General features: G+C 40.2%; 1 protein-coding gene across 1 annotated transcript in view; it reads left to right on the plus strand.

Annotated features, from left to right (window-relative positions):
- Positions 1 to 852: 852 nt before the first annotated feature.
- CUNH6orf89 (chromosome unknown C6orf89 homolog) overlaps positions 853 to 21,749 on the plus strand; it is a 39,184-nt gene continuing 18,287 nt past the window's right edge. Inside the window, exons 1-3 of the mRNA XM_090282319.1 lie at positions 853 to 1,055; positions 12,773 to 12,980; positions 13,431 to 13,644. Coding sequence (XP_090138445.1) covers positions 1,054 to 1,055; positions 12,773 to 12,980; positions 13,431 to 13,644 — 424 coding nt within the window. The 5' untranslated portion in view covers positions 853 to 1,053. The remainder of the gene's footprint in view (positions 1,056 to 12,772; positions 12,981 to 13,430; positions 13,645 to 21,749) is intronic.

The raw sequence follows: 21,749 nt of genomic DNA on the forward strand, positions 1-21,749 counted from the left end.
TGGACAGAGCAGCTGTAGTTTTGTTTTGTTTTTCCCATATAGATCTACAATGCACATAGTATTTTTGGTGTATGATTGTGAGGTAGGAGTCAAGTTTCATTTTTTCCTATATGGATATACAGTTGACCCAGCACCATTTACTGAAAGCATTATCATTTACTCGCTCCTCTGTTATACCTCTTTGTCATGAAGCAAGCGTCTATGTATGAGTGGTTCTGTTTTTGGTTTATCTGTTCTGTTTAATTGGTTTGCCTATCCCTGCATCAATATCACACTGCCTCTGTAGCTATAGCTTTATTTGTCTGAACCCAGTAGCATTTTGTTTGCAGATCTCTTGTAAGAAAGCAGTTAAGATCTTTGGCACTAAAAAGGAGGTCAAGATAAGGAGCCTGGGTTCAAATTGGGAGTTAACCTTTCTATAAACCTCAGCTAAAGGAAAAATGTTGTGGGGTAATTTATGTCATAGGGTTGTTGGGGCGGTTTCACCAATATAAAGTGCTCAGTAATGTCTGGCACAGAGTAAGCTCTCAAAAAGTACTGAATGGGCCACGTGTAAACTTCAGTTATTTGTTTGCCTGTCTTTCTCTCTTTCAGACAAGGTGCTCCTGGAGGTAAAGGCCTGCCCTCCATTTACGTATCCCTTTCATGCCTACCCCTTAATGCCTATCATGCTGCCTGGCTTGCAGTAGGGGGCGCAATAAATGCTTGTTGAATGAATCAGTTCAGGTACTTAGTCTCTATTAGCGCAGGTAGAGGAAACATCCTGGCAAGGACTGAGGAGCGTTGAGAAGAACTGAACACCAGGGGGAGCGAGAACCCGTGCTTTCCAGATATCGCGAGAGTTCCTGCCTGCTGCCCCGACATAGCGCGGTCTGTTTTTGGTGGAAGCTCGAGTCAGGAAGAAGGAGCTGCCCTAGAGCGTGCAGCTTCTCCTGTAGCGTGGGGGTTGCTTCCGGGTTGCTCTCCCGGAAGCAGGAAGTCATCGGCTTCTCTTCCTCGCCCCGCGGCTGTTGTCCCCGAGGCGGGAGGAGCCCGAGGGGGCGCGGGCCCCGCATGTGAGTGACTGGGGCCCAAGGCCGGGAGGGGGAGGTCGCTCAGTGACAGCGTCGCCGCCGCGCCCGTTTGTGACATCCTCGCGCAGCCCCTCCCCCTGCCGCCATGGCCATCCCTTGCCCCTGTGCTGACACATTTTTTGAGCCTCTGGAATTTTGCAGACTGATGGCATCATCCCCCAGCAACTCTCACGGGGCTGACTCCCTTAAGACTTATCTCGTTACCCTTGGTTCTCCCTGGAAGAGCAAAGCGAGCTCGACCTTACTTGAAATGGTTTTGCAGGCACCACAGCACTGTCCAAAACACGAATGGTGCTAGCGAGGTTTAGGTTTCACCTCCCTTTTGACAGATTTCTATTTTTTTGTATATTGAGATTAGATTCTCTAACCCCTCTCCGAAGCAGCTTTCTAGTTGTTAAGAGTGTTTTTTGTTTTGTTTTTTAGTGTGGACGTCGTGTGTGATAAACATGGCATTTGAATTTCAGAAAGGAATATGACTTGTTGTATTGTCCTGAATAAATGAGCTGTTTGTAATCGCCTTTGAGTACAAGGAAATTCGCCTTTGTTCCATAGTATTTGAAGGTCAATAACCCTTACAAGCCACTCTTTCTGCTCTAAAAGCCCGCATAGCCTTGGTATTCACAAATATATTTATTTTGTTATCACCTTATAACAGAGACTGCTCTGAGGTATTATTATGACTTGATCTGGTTGTTCTCATGGTGGAATCTTCTGTGAACATCGCTTTGTTAATAAATTTGTTTGAGTTTGAGTTATTACAATTTCTCTCTAAGGAACAATATGCCTTAACCTAAATTAACTTTAAAATTGTAGGGGTTATAATATAAAAAATAAAACAATATTTTTCCTACCATCTTCTAAGTTCTCCTAGCTGGGCTAATAACCAGATTAACAGGAGAAAACCAAAATTTTAGTACATATGCATAGGGAATTCACATAAGCATGAAATTCCCAAAGACAGTGAGGCAAATGGGTATATTTGTCATTTTGGACAATGCAGAAGGGGGGTGGAAACTTAAATTTCAAAAGCGAGACTGGGTGCTTTGCAGGTAATTGAGGAAGAGTGAAACACCTTAGCAGGTTCATTTTTGCTAGGCAACCGAGAAAACAATGAGTGGGGGGTGGAAGGGATTGGCTCCTCCTTGGAGTCTTCCTGTCTAAAACTAAGGTGATTATGTTAAGGTTCCCTTCCTGAAGCAAGTTTTTCCATCTTAATCTCTTAAGCAGGGAAGTGGGGGAGGGTCAGCGGTGCTTTGAGTTTTTTTCTTAATTACGAAATTAAAATTAATATCCCAAAAGGCAGCTTTAGGGTGGCAAAACTTGGTCTGTTTCACTACATCAAAGTTTTGACTGAAGTTTACATAGCCCAACTTGCATACCAGAAAGAAGTCCTGTTTGCCCTGGTTCTGCTCTGGACCAAAAACAATTTTCAAGACCCAGTTCGAATCACTGTTCCTGCAAGGCTACCTTACAACACCACAGAGAATGTTCAGTATAAGGTTCCTGACCTGCTCACCTAAACCTTCATTAGGCTAATATTTTTTTAATAGACGAATAGAAAGTAAAATGAATAAACCATTTGTTACATTAAATTAGTTTGGGAACAGAATAATCACTTTAGGTCCTTTCTGTAAATTTGTTCGATAGACACTGATCAGATTCCGTGTCTCTTAGGTGAATTTGCATATCTGTTAGTTTCTGGTGTTATTGTCTCTACCTTTGCTCTTAAGAAAGAGAGAGACAAGAAGGTAGATGTAATAGAAAGGGATAGAGTTGTGTTTAAGGTTCAAGGTTGTGAGAAACAGTCACAATAAAAACACTGGGACACAGGACTTTAGCAGTAACCAAGGCAGTTGTTTACTCACAGATCTGCAGCTCTGGGCGCAGCCAAAAGCCCAGTAGAAGGTGCAAGCCGAAAAGATGGAGCTGGCTGTTTTTATCCTAACACGAGCAAACCACCCCCACTTCCCTCCTTCCCCTCCTCCGTTTCTCCATGCTAGATATTATGGAGTTACAATCTAACATGATTAGCTAAATCAACTGAGGGTGATACTTAACTCAGGGTGATCTGGTTATAGGTCTGACTCCAGCTCCCCTTTGAAATTTCCCTATCGTGTTTGCTGGGCTGTCTAGCTACATTTTCCCATTTCCCTGTGATTGGTTGTGAATATCTCCCCTGCCTTTGATCTCAGATATCCTTTGTTCTTAGAAGCTTTTGTGCTGGGCTGCGGAATGTCCCCTTCCTGACGTGTAAATATCCTAATACTGTTAACTCTGGCTCAGAGACTCTCTAATTACATTTGTCCTTTGCTGCTAATTATTCTCTACTGGTTTGAGAGTCACCAGTTTCTCTGTCCCTTACAAAGTTTAAAAATCAGGGTTGGAAGAAAGAGTTCAGTCATTGCACAAAGCACTGGGGGCTAGCCTTTGTAGGCAGAGGGAATTATATGTACAAAAGTAAAAAGATGTGAAACATTACATCAGTGAAGAATGTGAATAACGAATGGGAAATGAGACTGAACGTGTGGGCAAGTGACCACATCATAAAGGGCCATGCCAAATAACTTGGACTTAATCTTATGACAATTATTAAGTATTTAATTTGAGTATTGGGACAAATGTTTTACATACATCATTTTATAGTTCCTTAACAACACTGTTGGAAAGACATACTTATTCTCATTTTATAAATGAAAACTATGGGGCTTGGAGAAGTTAAGTACTGTCTCCTGGCCACACCGTAGATGGAGAATCTGGTATTTCATTCAGCTTTTTCCAATTCCAGTGCCTGTATTCTTAACCACCATGCCAAATTGTTCCTCAGCAGGGCATGTGGAATCAAGGAAGGAGCTTTAAATAGATGAGTAATGTGAACCAATTTGTTTCAGAAAAATAACTTGTGGAGAGGATCAAGGGTGAATTACCCAGGAGGAGGTGACCTGAAAGTATAGAGATTAAATATATCTTTTTTTATGGTCTGTGGGAGAGATGCTTAGGGCCTTAACTGCCATTATTGTAGAGCTAAAGAGGAGGTGATGATTGTGCGAACAATACAGGAGGCAGAATTGAGGATTTATGGATTGATTTATTGGTGGAGATAAGGAAGGAGGAGGAGAGGTTTTTAATTTGGAGAACTGGTATTTCTATTAAGAAAAGGAATGTATTTGAAGAAATCGGTTGCCGGGGGAAAATAAGTCAGTCAGTTATGGATACATGACATATAGGGGATTATAGAAAATTTGGGTCTTGAGTTCGGGAGAGCTTTCTAGACTGGAGAAGAGATTTGGGGCTCACTAATAGCCTGTTGTTAAAGCCATGGAGGGAACAAGAAGGTCAAGGACAATTGTGATTAATAACAACATTAAGGGACATAGACTCTGGGAAGAGAACAAGGGAATTAAGCCAAGGTTTGAGAGCACTTTATAGAGATTATGGGTAGCCATGGCAGCTGCTGCAGAGAGGTCAGGTAAGTTAGTAACAAAAAATGTCCTTTGGCCTTGGCATGTAGAAAGCCATTGGCGGTGCATTTGTGATACCTTGATTTTTGTAATGCTGCTAGTGATCCTGCCTATGCCCTGTTGTGAGTTAAACTCATGCTTCGGAACTTTCCCTCTAGTGAAAGCAATATCGGTGGCATGCGGGGGACAGAAATATGATTTCTACAGGGTAATAAATGAATGGAGAGTTGAGAAATAAAATGAAGTGATGCTTTTTTTTTGGAGGCGCCTGGCTCCAAAGGGAGAATAGAGTGCATGTTATTGGAAGCTTAAAGAGATAGGATTATTATTTTTTAAATAGTGGGAAGTGGAAAAAGTAAGGGTAGGAGCAGGTAGAGATAAGTTTTAAAATGTTAAGGGGGGAGGTGGGAGAAAAATAAAATAAAATGTGGGGACTCTTGCTTCAAATATTGTCAATGTCATAAAAGAAAAGAAAAAAAAAAAAGCCAGACTCTGTGCTAGATTTGAGTAGACCAAAGAGACAAAACAGCTAACTGTGATGTGTGGCACATTAGTTGGGTCCTAGATTTCTAAAAAGCAATATGGGCCCTGGCCAGGTAGCTCAGTTGGTTAGAGCATTGTCCTGGTAAGCCAAGGTTGTGGGTTCAGTCTCGGTCAGGGCACATACAAGAGTCAGTCAATGAATGCATGAATAAGTGGAACAACAAATCCATGTTTCTCTCTCTCCTTCTTTCTCTCTAAAATCAATTTTTTAAACAAAGCATCTTGGCTTTTTTGGGACAGAAATTTTACTATGGACTGGATATTAGGTAACAGAGAATTATTGATTTTAAGAGTTATGATAATGATCCCTAATATTCTATAGAATAATGTCGTTATTCTTAGGTGAAACATTTAGAAGTGATTTTGTGATGTGTCGCAACTAACTTTCGAATAGTTCTGGTAAAAACAAGAGACAGCAAATAAGACCATGTGTTAACAATTGGTGAATCTAAGGATATACACATGTTCACTGTACTGCTTCAGTTTTCCTGGAGGCTCGAAATTTTCAACATAAAAAATTGGGAAAAAATGAAGAGGCATATTTTCAGAGAATGAAGAAAAGTCCCAGCCTCTTTAAATCTCATTGGGCAAAAATGGCCAGAAAGAGGACTCTTCGATTCGAGTGATAAGAGTGAAAAAGTAGAATTCTCTCAATTGTGAAGTTTAAGTACTTATTGCAGTTTTAAATTGCTACTCTTTTAAGTTATATGTTATCAATTATTTTTTCTTTAAATGTCTGTTATTTCTTAGTGGTTTTTATTATAATCCAAAGACTACATTTTTCCCCTTGTAATAGAATGTATCTTCAGTTAATGGGAATCATTGGACAAAATATAACAGAATATATTATAACACTAAAGAATTGATTATCATACTAAATAGGTAACATAATACTAAATAACTAGTAGGGGAAAGACAAGATTTAATATTTCTATGGATATTGCTCCCACTGTTGAAGATTGGGACATATTTAGATGGGCTTTTGAAACTTTGTGAACTATAGTTTCCCTTTTTGTGTTTTATCTAGATGAATCAGTGTTGCCTCTTAGTTGCTGAGCGGGCATAGTTTGGAAAGCTGAGAACCTCCAGGCTGTTGTTACATCAGTATCATCAGTATTTAAGACATATTTATATCACTAGAGAAATTCTTTGTTAAACAGGACAAAGAACTGCAACCTGTTTTCTGCCTTATATAAACATTTTTTATTGATGAGTTTTATCAGAGTCATTCTGTTACACCTCTGTCCTGCTTTGTCCTAGACTTAGACCCAGAAGGAATTGTGGAGAACATTTCATTAGAGCTCTCAGTTTCTTCCCCCTATTCTCGAAGTACTGTAGCCCTTCAAAGGTGGACAGCCCCCTGGCCTGCCTCCCCCAGGCCTCTCTTGAAAGCAGGATGTAGCTATCTCAGCACTCTTAACATTTTGAACAGGACCATTCCATGTAGAGTCTGTCCTGTGCACTGTAGGTTGTTTCGTCTTTACCCACTAGATGCCAGTAATACACCCTCAGTTTTGATGATCAGAACTATCCTCAGACATATCTCCCCTGGGGAGCAGAATCACCCCTAGTTGAGAACTGTTCTAAAGTGGTGTCTCCTTGTTGGGGGTGTGCCTGTGGTCAGCAGGGAAGAGGTTTGAACCCTCTCCCAGCGGTTCTGACAATTCAGCATGTCCAGGGTGGTGCATGTGTGATACCTTGTTTTTTGTAATGCTACTAGTGATCCTGCTTACGCCCTTGCAGGTATAAGCCACTGTTGAGAGTCAAACTCACTCTTCAAAACTTCCTCTGTGGCAAAGCTCATTTCTGCCAGTGCTGGTCCTGCTTTCTGAAGGTAAAGGGATTGCAACAAGCCTCAGCTGATTTCACTTAGTTCCCACATACTTGATGCTTAGCTATGATTTTGTGTTTGATTTTTTTTTTTTTTTTTTTTTGTCTGAAGGGATATGATTTTATTTTTATACAAACTCTTGTGTCTGAGGGCTCACTTTCACTAGATCGCAGGGAGGGAGCTCTGGTAGTATAAAACCCTGACCTAAATGGACAAGATTTTTGTTGTTTAATTAACACCATATCCACTAGATGCCAGTAGTACCCCTCAAGTGTTGTCCTCAAAAATGTCTTCAGACTTTCCCAAGGTCCCCTGGGGGCAGAATCTTCCCTAGTTGAGAACTACTGACCTAACCGAAGGCTCTTCAGAATTTCACTAAATTATCAGTAAATACCTTTCTAAAAACTTGGGAAAGTGTTAGACTCTCAGGGAAGAAGGATGTACAGCTTCCAAAAATATATTCAGTACCATAATGTCATTGTATCGTCGTTGTCGGCAGCCGTCCGTCTCGAGAGACGATGGTGTAGCTTCTTAAGAGTCTATCTGCACCGCCGAGAATGGTTGTGCAGTCCGACTCGGGAGTGACACGGTATCTGTCTCCTCCCGTGTTGAATCGACATCTTGCGATGATGCTGGAGTGTCCTCTCCAGTAAAGTTGAAGCTACAGAGCCTGGGCAGGGTGATATGGAGGGTCTGCTGTTGCCCATGCAGCAGACCCCCCCTCTCTTCGCAGCTGAAGGATCCAAGGGAAAGACGGAGTCAATACAGCTTGGCTTCAGGTGCGCCGCAGGAGTTGCCGGTGTTGACTACAACGTCAAACCGCCTTAGGGACTCCGGCTCCGGATTTTCTGTCGGGGTTTACTCCCTTAGCCTTTCCCCTGAGGAGGTATGCCGCAAGGCAGCGGAGGTTTTTTGGAGTCAGAGTTTTCCTTCTCTGATGTGCCCTGACTGGAAGATCGAACCAGCGACACTTAGCTCGCAGGCCGACGCTCAATCCACTGAGCCAAACCAGCCAGGGGATGTCATTGTATACTTGGATTATAAAAAAAGAAACTATTGTTTTTGCAATTTAAACTGGCAGTTCAATGAGATTTTGATGTATATCAAAAGTGGGTAGAAGTTTACAAAAGTTGTAAAACAGTCATCTAAAATGATGAGTTGCTCCTCCTGTTAGCCTCACCGGCACTCTCCGTCCTTCACGGTTCCCCTAAGTGTGTACCAAGATGATGTTCTCTTCTGCCTGGTGGTACCTATAATATGTGCCCGACCTCCCAGCTCTGTCAGAATTTTTACTGGATTTTTTTTCTGCAGTTACCTCTGGTCTCTTCTGGTCCTCTGCTGAGTTTTAATGGATTTTGACTAGGTATTGTTGGATAATTTATTATAGTGTGCTTAAATGAACATTCTTTCCTGTTTGCTTGCTTAGAATATTTTTGTTAATTTAATAGGAAAAATCTGTCTCTGGAATCATTAGTCACAAAGCCACGATGTGAAAACTATTGTAATTATCACTTCATTCTTTTTCCTGGAATCGTTGTAGTTGATAATTTTCCAGGTCTCAGCCACTCAGTTGTGATAATCAAGGGACACGGTGTTATGATTTTGTAACTACCGGCCCAGAATAGGAAAATACTTGGTAAGGGAGGCAGCGTGCACACAGGTTGAAAGCTCCAACCCTGAAATCATGCTTGGGGTCACATGCTGAGGAGTAATGAAGCCTTTCTGAGCCTTAGTTTCAACATCTGTGAAATGGGATTAATCACACCTACCTTGTGGGAGTGCTCTAACGAATTTACTGCGATGGTGTTCCCAGACTGCCTGGCACACAGGACGGAAATGTAGTATAGGGATGCACTTGGACATACGTCTTTAGTTTCTAATGAATCGGATTTGTTATACTTCCTGAGGTGTTCATACACTTAAAGTTTTAGAACTAGAAGATACTTTAAAAACCTGATTCAATCCTCTTATTTTGGGGTTGAGGAAATAGACCAAGGAACTTAGCAGAATCATGACAATGTAGTATAATAAATGCCACAACAAGGGTAAGTTGGAAATACACATTTGGAAATATCTTTATTAAGGTGTAATCTATATGCCAAAAAATTTACCCACTTAAATGCACAATTCAGTGGTTGGTTTTTTTTTAGTATATTCACAAAGTTGTGCAACCATCACCACAATTTAAAACATTTTTGTCATTCTAGAAAGAAACCCTGTAGCTATTAACAGTTATTTCCCATTCCTCCCCACCCTCTCCTCTAGACAGCCACTAATTAATGTATTTTTTGTCTCTGTAGATGTGCTTATTTTTCACTTTTTATATAAATGCAGTCATATAATATGTGGACTTTTAAAATTATCTTTTTTTACTTAATGTTTTCAAGGTTTATCTGTGTTGTAGCATATGTCAGTACTTCATTGCTTTTTACTATTCAGTAACATTTCATTGTATGGATAGACCACGTTTTATTCATCCATTCAACAGTTCATGGACATTTGAATTGCTTCCACTTTTGAGCTGTTATAAATAATGCTGCTTGAACATCCATATTTAAGTTTTTGTGTGAATAGATTTTAAATTCTCTTGGGGTCATACTTAAAAGTTGAATTGCTGAGTTATATGGTAACTCTATGTTTAAATTTTTGAGGAACTGCCAAACAGTTTTCTAAAGCAGCCGTACCATTGTACATTCCCAGCAGTGTACAAGTATTCCAATTGCTCAATATCTTTGCCAACACTTGTTATTATCTGACTTTTTTTATTATAGACATCCCAACAAGTATGGAGTGGTACCTTGTTATGGTTTTGATTTGTATTTCCCTGATGGCTAATGATGCTGAACACCCTTCATGAGTTTATTGGCCATTTGTATATCTTCTTTGGAGAAAAGTCTATTAAAATCCTTTATTGGGTTGTCTTTTTATTATTGAATTGTAAGAATTATTTTATTTATTTTTAGAGAGAGAGGAAGGGAGGGAGAAAGAGAGGGAAAGAAACATTGATTGGTTACCTACCTCACATACCCCAACCAGGAATTGAACCCACAACCCAGGCATGTGCCCTGACTGGGAATCAACCAGTGACCTTTTGATTTGCAGGACAACATCCAGCCACTGAGCCACACCAATCAGAGCTGAATTGTAAGAATTCTTTATGTACCTGGATATAGACCCTTATCAGATATATAATTTGCAAATATTTTCCCCCATTCTGTGGGTTGTTTCACTTTCTTGAGTATCAATTGCAGCACAAAAATTGTTAATTTTGGGTATAGTCCAATTTATCTTTTGCTGCTCATGCTTTTGATAACATCTAAGAAGCCATTGCCTAATCCAGTGTCAAGAAGATTTTCCCATTTTCTTCTAAGAGTTTTATAGTTTTACCTCTTAAGTTTAGGCCTTTGATCCATGTAGAGTTAATTTTTGTGTAAGGTAGAAGGAAGGGTCTAACTTTATTCATTTGCATGTGGATATCAAGTTGTCCCAGCACCATTTGTTGAAAAGACACCTTTAAACTAGAGTTTATACAATAATTTTATATAAACCTTGAAATGGAGGTCTGTATGACCTTAAAAAAACCACTTTGAGCAAGAACAGAGGGTTTGGGGAAAGGGTATATCCCCTTTAATGTGTGGTGTTCCTCCTTCCCTCCCCCAGTTCCTCAAAGTATAGATGACCTGCCATGAGAAGTCTTGAGTCTGTTTAATAGCGTTCGTTAAAAGCTCTCTAGGTGATTCTAATGTGGAAGCATGCTTCAGAACGGTGAGCTAAAAGGTTTAGAGTCACAAAGAGGACCAAACAGGAGTCATTAAGAGGCGCTGTTGGAAGAGAGATGTGCTGAGGTGTGCTGGCTTGTGGCGTTTCAGGCCTCCTTGTCTCTGCTGGGTCTCCGTGACTGTTGTCCTCTGCTCTGCAGCTGGTGGCACCTCCTTCCTGAAAAGTAGAGTTGTGCCATGTCGGTGGTTTTTGAGATTAGAAGCACTTTGGGGATGAAGTAGGTGAAGTAATAGGACTTTCTGCATTAAAAAAGAAGAAGAGAGCATAAATCCCAAGTACTGTTTTTCCTACTATAAATGAAGAAAAATGTTAATGTTCTATAATGAAAGCACTTTTTTAAAAGAACTGAATTTATTTTACAAATGATACAGAGAGAATTCTTGCCCTTTTACCTTTGATTCTATAGCTACCATGAAACCATTTGTCTTTAAAATTAAACTATGAGAATGAATTGGATCTTGAAATTAGTTATAGATCTTTGGTGTTTTAAGTACGAAAAATACAAATGAAATCCCTTTGTTATCTAAAATTGTATTTGGGGAAAAGCAAGAAGACTGCAGCTTGCCAGGTTTGAAGAGCTCCCACACCATCCATGCTTTTTGTGTTGCCTGAAATCCTTGTTCTGCCAGGAACAAAGCGAAACAGCATGTTCCTCAGAGTGAACTTTGCCTTCAGTGATCAGTTCCTCCTCTTGTGTTGTAAAAAGGTCTGATAAGGAGGAAATTCTGAGATATTCTAAATTAAATTTCAGTAGTCCCTCTCTATATCATGGTTCACTTATTGCGGCCTCACTGTATCACGGGATTTTTAAAAATATTTATTTAATTATTTATCGTGGATTTTCCACTATATCGCGGGATTTTGCAGTACTGTATATGTATGTTGTTAAAGTTACATAGGTTTAAGAGTGTAGAATATGTTTAGGAACATAGTAGTGTTTATAAAAGTGTGGAGAAGGTTAATAAGGGAGTGGGAAAAGTTAATAAGGGACTGGGAACGGTTTATAAGTGTGTGAGAAGGGTTTATAAAGCCTTAAAATATATATAAATACTAAAATAAATATAAGGTTCCTACTTCGCGGATTTTCACCTATCACGGGGGGGGGGGGTGTCTAGAATATAATATCCGTGATAAGTGAGGGAATACTGTACATCAGCCCAGGCCAGAGAGTGAAAGAGACAGAATTGTTAGTCTGTTAATGCCTGAGGGGCAGCTAACAAAAGACTGTTCACCTTCTTTCCAATGCCTGTTGGAATCTCCGTTAATTTCCAGGTGGCTATTTGCACAGATTATTTTAGCCAGACACTGTGAAACTCCAGGAGCCTCGGCTTGTTGTTTTCGGACTGCTGCCACAGCCAATCTACGGGATACGTCTTTATGTGGACTCTGCCACTGTCCCAGAGTTGGCCCCGCTTCCCCTTCTCCCACCCCTTTGCCCATAGCTAATGTAAATTTCTTTCACACTACCTCTTTCTTTCCCCTTGCTTGATACATAAAAACCCTTGCAGAACTCTGGGACAGTGGGCATGTTGTCTTTTCTACCTAGCCATGCTGCTGGTGGTAAGACCGGTCTTTTTTTGGCTGGCATTTTTGTCTCAATAAAACCTTACTTACAAAAAGACTTTCAGCCTTGGAAGTTAAATTTTTTTGTTTCAGTGTTCTCTCTGGTATAAATTAAAAGAAATAATTAGTCAACAAGGTTCTCCATATTCTGTTTTTATTTTAGTAAATTACCAGTATCAGATCTTTCCTGATAAGTTTCAGAAATCATTTGGGATGGCACTGATGTTTCATAGTCCTATTAGAGATAAATTGTGCTCTAGACCAGTGCTCCTCAATGTGTTTGGGACCCAGCGCTGGTCTGTATTCATTTGTTACTAGCCTACACTTAAGTCACACTTAAAAGCTTGTGTAGCAACTTGACATTGTCTTACATATTCATTGTGTTTTATAAAAGTATTGCCCTGGGAAAAGCAAAAACTTCTTCCACACGACAGTCAAGAAGCACTGTTTGAAAGCAAGTACTTTGAGAAGGAAATACTTTAAAGAAACCATCTTTCTTTTTACATTTATTTTCTCTCTCTCAGGGATTTTGCGTTGGAAGACATGGATCTTGCTGCCAATGAGATCAGCATTTATGACAGACTTTCAGATATTGTTGATTTTGTGAGACAGACAGGCCATCAATGTGGCATGTCAGAGAAAGCAATTGAAAAATTTATCAGACAGCTGCTGGAAAAGAATGAACCTCAGAGGGGGCCACCCCAGTATCCTCTTCGTATAGCTATGTATAAGGTAAAAATGTGTTCTCACTTGGAAAAACTTAGATAGAGCACAAATTCTTCAATTTTCTCCCCAAATACTACTATGACTGATTCCACCATTGAACCTTGGGTTTTCTATGAATAAATTGACCCTCACTCTTGTTACTATGTGTTACTAGGAAATTTGACTGTTTTGTTAAACGTCCTAGATGAAGGTTGTGTATTTATATTTAAGCTCTGTTTGTGTGTATTTTTAATAGTGGACGTACTCCCTGCCCATATGATAGAAGCTTGATGAGCCTTGCAGTCCACATGGTTCTCAAACTTTAAAACCTTTCAGAAGTAAATATAAATGGCTTAAGAAAATGGATTAGCTCTTAAAGCACATTGGAAATAGCAGAAGAGGCCTGTTATTTTCTTTGCATTAAAGTATTTTGTTTGCTGGGACAATTACTAATCCTTTTCCTGTCTTTCCTTGTAGGTCATCGGAACCCTGGGAGTCATCTTGCTCACTGCCTACTTTGTGATCCAACCTTTCAGCCCATTACCACCTGAACCAGTGCTTTCCGGAGCTCACACCTGGCGCTCACTAGTCCATCACATCCGGCTAATGTCCTTGCCCATTACCAAGAAGTATATGCCAGAGAATAAAGGAGTTCCTCTTCACGGAGGCGATGAAGACAGATCCTTTCCAGGTAGATGCTGCATTACTATTTATGAGCTACAGCCTTCTTGACAATACAGTATATGATGGAAAAGGAAATAACATTTATGGACATCTACTGAGAGATACTTTTCCTATATCGTATCATTTAATTCAATCCTCACTAAAATTCTGTGGGATAGGTTTTATTTTCCTCATTTTGCATATTGAGAAACTAAGGCTCAGAGAGATTAAGAAATGTGCCTGAAAAACACATCCGCTAGAGCCAAATTCAAACTTTGATTCTAAAACACATGTGGTGGGGATGAGTGTTTTTATTCATAGGAAGAATTTGAATGTATCTTTTCTGCCTTTTTTCTTTCCTGTTATCCCAGTCCATAATAGATATTTAATAAGTAACTATTGATTTACTGAAAGGTTGCTTTTAATCAAATCCTCTAACAGGTATCTCTCGTTCTTTCAGCTTAGTCTTTTGTCTCTTTCTCACAGTGTACTTATTTAGTGTTCCTAAGTGTACAATTCTGTCAATAAGTTAAATTTTAGAAACATTTAAATTTGGTAACATTGCATCAGTGGTAGCATAGGAATTCCTAGTCTAACAGATCCTTTGAGAAGTTTCCTTTGAGAATGGTAAAACTGTGGTAAGACTTCAAATTTACTTTTTGAGAAAGACTAAAAGGATATTATTTGGGGATTTTACTTTTTTGGTGGTCTTAATTGCCTATATGAAGGAGTGTGTAAATTAATATCACAAATGGGTTATGGAACTTTCATGTAATTGTGAAACCTCAAGAACCCAGCATAACTGTTTAGGAAATAAATTTTCTCTTCAGAAAACATATTTGTTATCTACAGAAAAAATTTACTAGTTGAAGCTAAACTTTATACTCATAATACCAGTCTTTAAGCAAAGACTTAATCAGGCATAAAAATCACCACTTGGCTTGGGTCTCCTTTGAAGACTTTTGTTGTACACTTGATGAAATCATGGAAAGATTTCCAAAATTATATCAAAATCAGAGGAAGGGAACGTCATAAATCAAAAAGTCAGCCTCATGAGTTTTTGTTTTTAATTAGAGTTTTAATTCAAAGTATAACTTCCTGTATTCATTGGGAAAGTTGTTTTTGAAAATTCATCAACAAAGCTCAAAAAAATGAAGTTTCCAACATCAGGAAGGTCCAGAGAACATGGGGGAAAGAGCCAGAGAAATCTCTATGCTGTTCCTCAGAGGTACCCAGCTCCTTTCCTTCTTCCCCTCACTGGCTCCTGAAGGCATCTTCTGCGCTTTAGCACATGAGATGAAGTCAGTGATTTTTAGAGCCAGCTTGATAATGGCAGTAACTTTCATTTCCCCTGTTCTATGAAGTAAATCTTCATAAGCTGTTAAGAAATATTGGGTTGGCCAGAAAGTTCGTTTGCTTTTATCCATAAGATGGCTCTAGTGGCACTTAGTTGTCTTTAACATCATTCAGAACAATTTTGTTAGATTGTATTGTGACAGCTCTCATATCAGCGTGCTGATAAACATCAAAATTGGTGAATTTTTTTATTTTTTAATATTGAAGATGGAAGAAAATAAGCAACATTTTTGGCATATTATATTTTGTTTTTTCAAGAAAGGTAAAAGTGCAAGTGAAATCCAAAAAAAGATTTGTGCAGTGTATGGAGAAGGTGCCATGACTGATTGAACATGTCAAAAGTGGTTTGCAAGGTTTCGTGCTGGAGATTTCTCACTGGACGATGCTCCATGGTCGGGTAGACCAGCTGAAGTTGATAGCGATCAAATTAAGGCATTAACTGAGAACAATCAACATTATACCACGCAGGAGATAACCAACATATTAAAAATATCCAAATAAATGAAGTTAATTGGTGAAAATGAAAAACGTGCCTTATTTTATGGAAAAAAACATATGGACTTTTTGGCCAACCCAATAATAAAATGGACAATGATTGCTCATTTTCTAAATCGGAGTTTAAAAATTCAAGGAATGTTAGTGTCTTGTCAATAAGCTTGATTTTTTGGTCCACTCTAAATTAAATATTTTGCCTTGCAGATGAAAATAAAACGAGTCCTTGGAGCTCAGTTATAAAGAGAGAGCATTAGAAGGGTGTGGTTTTAACTGTGAAATGTTGTTGATTCTGCCCTGGGCAGGTAGCTCAGTTGGTTAGTGTCATCCTGACACACCAAGGCTGTGGGTTTGATCCCTGGTCAGGGCTCATACAAGAATCAACCAATGAATGCATAAGTAAGTGGAAAAACAAATCAATGTTTCTCTCTCTCTCTAAAAAAAAAAAAAAAAAAATTATTCAAGGGCTGCTTTTACTTGTAATGTGGATATTGACACACCGTATTTTCCTATGTGTGATAATTCTTGGAAGCTGTAGACATATAAAGCTCACAGCATTTGTATAACATTTGGAAAGAAGTTTAAGAATACATCATGATGTAAGGGATAAAAAGAAATATATTGAGAATTAATTTAAGAGGGCCAGAAAAATAAAAAAGTTAAATTGTCATTCCTAATGTCATGGTACCAAAAAACAACTGCCCTTCATTTCAGATTACTTAGCAGTACCTTTAAAGTAAATATAGAGGGGAGTGCTGTGGCCATCAGCTCCCAAAGGAAAGCACCGGACTGTCTTGTTTGCTTAAGGGCTGGCCTGTCGAGTGCTCCCCAGGGTCATCCGACACAACTTGTAGTGGCACTTTGGGAATGACCATGGGGCAGCAAGAGCAGTAGCAATGCATCAGAGGCACCACCAGCAATGGTGGTAGATTTCCTCTGGACCACTGGTAGTTTTTCCTCTTGACTCCACCCAGGAAACAGAAGGCAACAGAAGTGAGGTTCTTTTTCTAGGTTTCAGCCTTGAGCAGGAAACCCTGCCCCTAAATCCTCTTTGAGGAGCATGAAGTGACTGTGTAGTGAGTCATGTAAACATCCCGCTTTTCAGCCGGAAATAAACAAGCTGACACTTATTTAGTACTTACCAGATGCCAGGCCCTGTACAAAGGGCTTTCCATATATTGGCTAATCTTTATAATAGCCCTATGAGGTAGGTTCTTGTTTTATGCCTGTTTTACAGATGAAGACACTGAAGTATATTGAGATTAGGTCACTTGCCCAAGGTCCCAAGGCTAGTTAAGTAATGGAACCATGATTTGAACCGGTGCAGCCCATCTTCAGAATTTGAGCTCTTCACCTCTGATGTGAGTAGTCTGTAGCTACACAGTACTTGAAGAGTAAGAGTTAAGTTTGATTTGGGAGTTCTACACTCTGTCTTCCTCAGGTCACCTGACTCTCTTTCAGCCCCCTAGACCCTGAAGAAAAGGTTCTTTCTGGCTGGTACTACAAGTCCAAAGATAAGCAGTCCTCCAAGCTCTTGGTCCTTTAGTTTTTTCCTGAACTGGTCTTTTCCTAGGCATTCTGCCCTCCCTGTCTGCACCATCATAGGTAACGTTTAACTCCTTGTTTGACTTAATCCTTTCACTCACTATTCCAGAGTTTTCCCTTCATAGTCTTAGTCCCCACCGCCCACCTTACACCTTTATGTCCACGTCGACCCTGCCGGCAGCCATCCTCTTGGCTTTCACCCTTCCATGGAATCACTGAGTGTTAGAGCTAAAAAGAAACTGACCAACTCTATAAAGAGGACGTTGAGGCCAGGAGAGGTGAAGTAACTTGCTTACCCAGCTGAAGTGGCAAACCAGCACTTGAACCTTAGTTTCTTAACTCTAGTGTAGTGTTCCTTCCATCACACCACACTTACTGCCTTCTGTCTCCACCCTCAGCCACGCTGGATTCCAGCATATTAGGCTCAAGTATTTTGTTTACTTTGGGCGTTTACAATTTTTAGTTATAACACCATTTATACTGAGGAGGCCTGAGATAGTTCTCAAATACAAGGAGAAGGTGCATCTCTGTATCTGCACTGCATAATTGAAACTATGCATCCATGAACTTTCAAGGGAAGATTGAAACATCAAGGAGTGTTGAGAATAGCAGATGGTTTATCGACTTAGAACTGAGGGCCTAATCAGACTTAAGAGACTAGGCCAGTGCCCAAAGATGAAATGCTTGGACCTCAAGCAATGCCTTACTCTTTCATTTTCAAATAAAGGAATAAGCCTTCCTTGAGTTATAAATACCAGCTCTGTCAAGCATTTCTATATATCAGGCACTGTGACAGGTCTTTTTCTCAGTCTTCACAATGGTCACATAGGGTGGTTATCGTTTTTGTGTTCATTTCAAAGATGAGGAAACTGATGTGTCAATGGCACTTATTAATCTACCTCACATTTAGAGTTATTTTTATACAAGGGGAACTCATGAAAATAAATGAACTCTGGTTTGGTATGGTTCGAATGCATTGCTTCCTGAAAGCAAGGCTGTTGGCAAAATGATTTCTTGGGTTTCTTCCATTGCTACTGTGATGAAAATGGTTCTGGATGTCCTGCCATTCACGCAGGGGACCTGGCCAAGTGCGCCTTCACAGTCAAGACTTCATCCCTACCTCACTCCCAGGATTCTAGAGGAGGAGCTAAGAAAAGCAGGCTGCAGTAGAGTAGCCTGATTAAATACTGAGCACGCACCAGTAAAAGTCACAGAAACTTTGTTGTGGGCTTTGCAGGCTTTTCTAGGCTGCATTTGTAGTATAAGAATTCTAAAGAACTTATATTTAATCTTTATTTTGAAGTTTTTCCAAATTCAGACTACTCATTTGATTTTTCTCCCCATGGACTTAATTCTACTGTTAAAGCTTCTGAAAAGTCAAGGTTTCCTGTCCTTCCTTCCTTCCGTCCTTCCTTCCTTCCTTCCTTCCTTCCTTCCTTCCAGCGAATGTCTGTTGAGACCCACTGTATGCCAGGCACTGTTCTCAGCAGAGCAGTGAGCAAATAGACAGTCGTCCTGCTCTTGTGCATCTGGTCTTGGCTTTGTGCCTTTCTTCCCGATTCTTTTTACCCAGAGGCAGGATTTTGTCCTGGAAATAAGTGTTTTTTATTTCTTTTCACTTTTCTCCACATTAATAATCAGTTTAAAAATACTCTCTCCACTCAGAATTCCAGGGCATGTTATGGTTGTGCACAGCAAGCCAGCCTAGGCGTGTTTTCTTTATAAACAGCCCTTAGGCACAAGGAAGCCTCCTGACAGGCCTTGGCCCACCACTTTCCTGCATGACGCCCAGCTTGCAGCGAAGGCTGGGAGATATTGTTTCTGCCTTCAGAGGGTGGGAGGTTACAGTTTCTGCCTTTCCTAGCTTTTAGGTCATATATTGTCTCCGAGACTGTTTTTGACATCTCAGACAGCAAAATGTTTCCAACTCATGGTGAGAATTTGGAATACAGATCATGAGTTTTATTGAATTCTTATATGTGGCTTTTCACTTGGCTGTCATACCTTTTTAAAATTTTATATATGAAATAGCTAGTATAAGGAGGCTATCTGGAGTAAAGAAGCCTTGGAAATAAAAAGAAAGTTAGGAAATTACTGGCCACCTTCCACTCGCTTTTCTATCTGGTGCTGTGAGAAGAGTGGATAGAAACAAGTGAGATGCAGCATGGCCAGTAGTGACCAGCGCTGTGGATTGGAGTGGCATGGGATGGCCTGTTCTGTGCTGTTGGCTGTTTTCCAGGATGGGACTTGCTCAGTCTTTTGTGTGATGGCTCTGACCAGTTGTATAGAGATCAGATAATACCTTTTCAGATATATGGAGGCCAAGTTGGAGTCTGGGCACTTCTCCCTTTGTTGTCAGGGGTTCTATGGCAAGAAGTGAAGAACCCCAGCACCCAGACACTTCACTGCCATGCTGTTCCTCAGTCCCTTCCCTCCCAATAGAAGCACATTCTTTATCCACACTGGTGATCTCAAGGTTGCAGAGAAATCGAAGGTAGCTCTTCTTCAAGTTCAGGCTTCCCTAATTCAGGTGAATGACATATGCTACCCCATTCCAGTGATTCCTTTTCCTCGTCATTCTCTCTCTTCCTTTGCTGGCTGCCAGCCCAGCCACAGTGCCTCTGCTCTTGCCTTCTGAGGTGACTAAATGCTGCACCTCAAAGTTGATACTCTCAACTTAAGTTTTCATGGTCTCCAAAGAAAATTTTTTTTGGAAAAATATGTAAAACACTCACTAAGGCAATAAAGAGATGTAAGATTTTTATTTTTAAAAATATACTTTTTCCAAAGTAAAATTTCTTTTTTAACTATATTTTATGGATTATGCTACTACAGTTGTCCCAGTTCTTTCCCTTTTACCCCCCTTTGCCTGGTACCTCTCTTCCCTCCGGCAGTCCTCCCCTTTAGTTCAAGTCCATGAGTCGTGCATATAAGTTCTTTGGCTTCTCCATTTCATTTACTGTTCTTAACATCCCCCTGTCTATTTTATTCCTACCAATTATGCTTCTTGATCCCTGCTTTTTCCCCCTCCCTCCTCCCCGCTGATAACCCTCCATATGGTCTCCATATCTATGATTCTGCTCTTGTTCTAGTTGTTTGCTTAGTTTGTTTTGGTTTTTTAGATTCAGTTGTTGACAGTTGTGAGTCTGTCATCATTTTAATGTTCTTAGTTTTGATCTTCTTCTTTTTCTTAAGTAAGTCCCTTTACCAAGTTCATGTAATAAGGGCTTGGTGGTGATGAGCTCCTTTAGCTTTACCTTGTCTGGGAAGCACTTTATCTGCCCTTCCATTCTAAATGATAGCTTTGCTGGATAGAGTAATCTAAGTTGTAGGTCCTTGCTTTTCATCACATTGAATACTGCTTGCCGGTCCCTTCTTGCCTGCAAAGTTTCTTTTGAGAAATCAGCTGATAGTCTTATGGGAGCTCCTTTGTAGGTAACTCTCTTTTCTCTTGCTGCTTTAAGATTCTCTTTACCTTTAACCTTTGGCATTTTAATTATGATGTGTCTTGGTGTGGTCCAATTTATTTGGGACTCTGCCTCCTGTACAGTATTCCCTCACTTATCACGGGTATTATGTTCTAGATCCCCACCCTGCGATAGGTGAAAATCCACAAAGTAGGAACCTTACATTTATTTTAGTATTTATATATATTTTAAGGCTTTATAAACCCATCCCACACACTTATAAACCATTCCCAGTCCCTTATTAACCTTTCCCACTCCCTTATTAACCTTTTCCACACTTTTATAAACACTACTTATGTTCTTAAACATATTCTATACTCTTAAACCGACATAACTTTAACAACATACGTATACAGTACCGTAAAATCCCATGATATAGTGAAAAATCCACGATAAATAATTAAATATATTTTTTAAAATCCCGCGATACAGTGAGGCCGCGATAAGTGAACCACAACATAGAGAGGGACTACTGTATTTCTTCCTTATGCTACAATTCATTGATTTGCACCCAGCTTCCTTCACTTTACTATTGGTTTCTGCATCTAACAGGTTCACTATCTCCATTTCAGTTAGTTCTTTTTCTTGGGTTTTGATCTGTTCTTTCATTTGGGCCACACTTCTTTGTCTCCTCAATTTGGCAGGCTCCTTGTGTTTGTTTCTATGTATTAGGTACAGCTGCTCTGACTCCCTGTCTGGACACACCTGTTATGTTGTAAGGGGCAGAGTCTTAGGTGTTCCTCAGTACTGTATGGGGAACTTGTTTCACCACGTTGTGACACTGTATGTAGGGGAGGGGTCAGAGAGCGAACAATGCCACTTGCTCAGCACTTGCCCCTTTTCTAGTCGCTTCACCTGCTTCCTGCATGCAACTGGCGCCCCTCTAGCTGCTGCCCTGGTGATGGTTCCCAGAGTGCATAGGCTTACATACATTCTAGTACCATGGAGGCTCTCTAAACAGACTCTCCCGAGAGATGGGCAGTTTCTTCTGCTGCCCCAACCCCCACTGGTTTTCATAGCCAGAAGCTATGAGGCTTTATTTTCCCTGGTGCTGGGCCCATGAGCTGCGTGCTGCATGGTCTGGCCTGGGCTGGGCTGGGGCTGGGATCACTCCCTAGGCATCCCTCCCAGCCTTTATCCTCCACACGTGAATGTGGGACCACCCTTTTTGCTGGCCCCGGCTCCCCGACTCCCCCAGACCTACCTGTCTGGATAAATATGTATTTCTTCTTAAATCCTTGGTTGTCAGACTTCCATGCAGTTTGATTTTCTG

The sequence above is a fragment of the Furipterus horrens genome, unplaced genomic scaffold, assembly GCF_987537825.1.
Source record: "Furipterus horrens unplaced genomic scaffold, mFurHor1.1.pri manual_scaffold_6, whole genome shotgun sequence".
NCBI lineage: Eukaryota > Metazoa > Chordata > Mammalia > Chiroptera > Furipteridae > Furipterus > Furipterus horrens.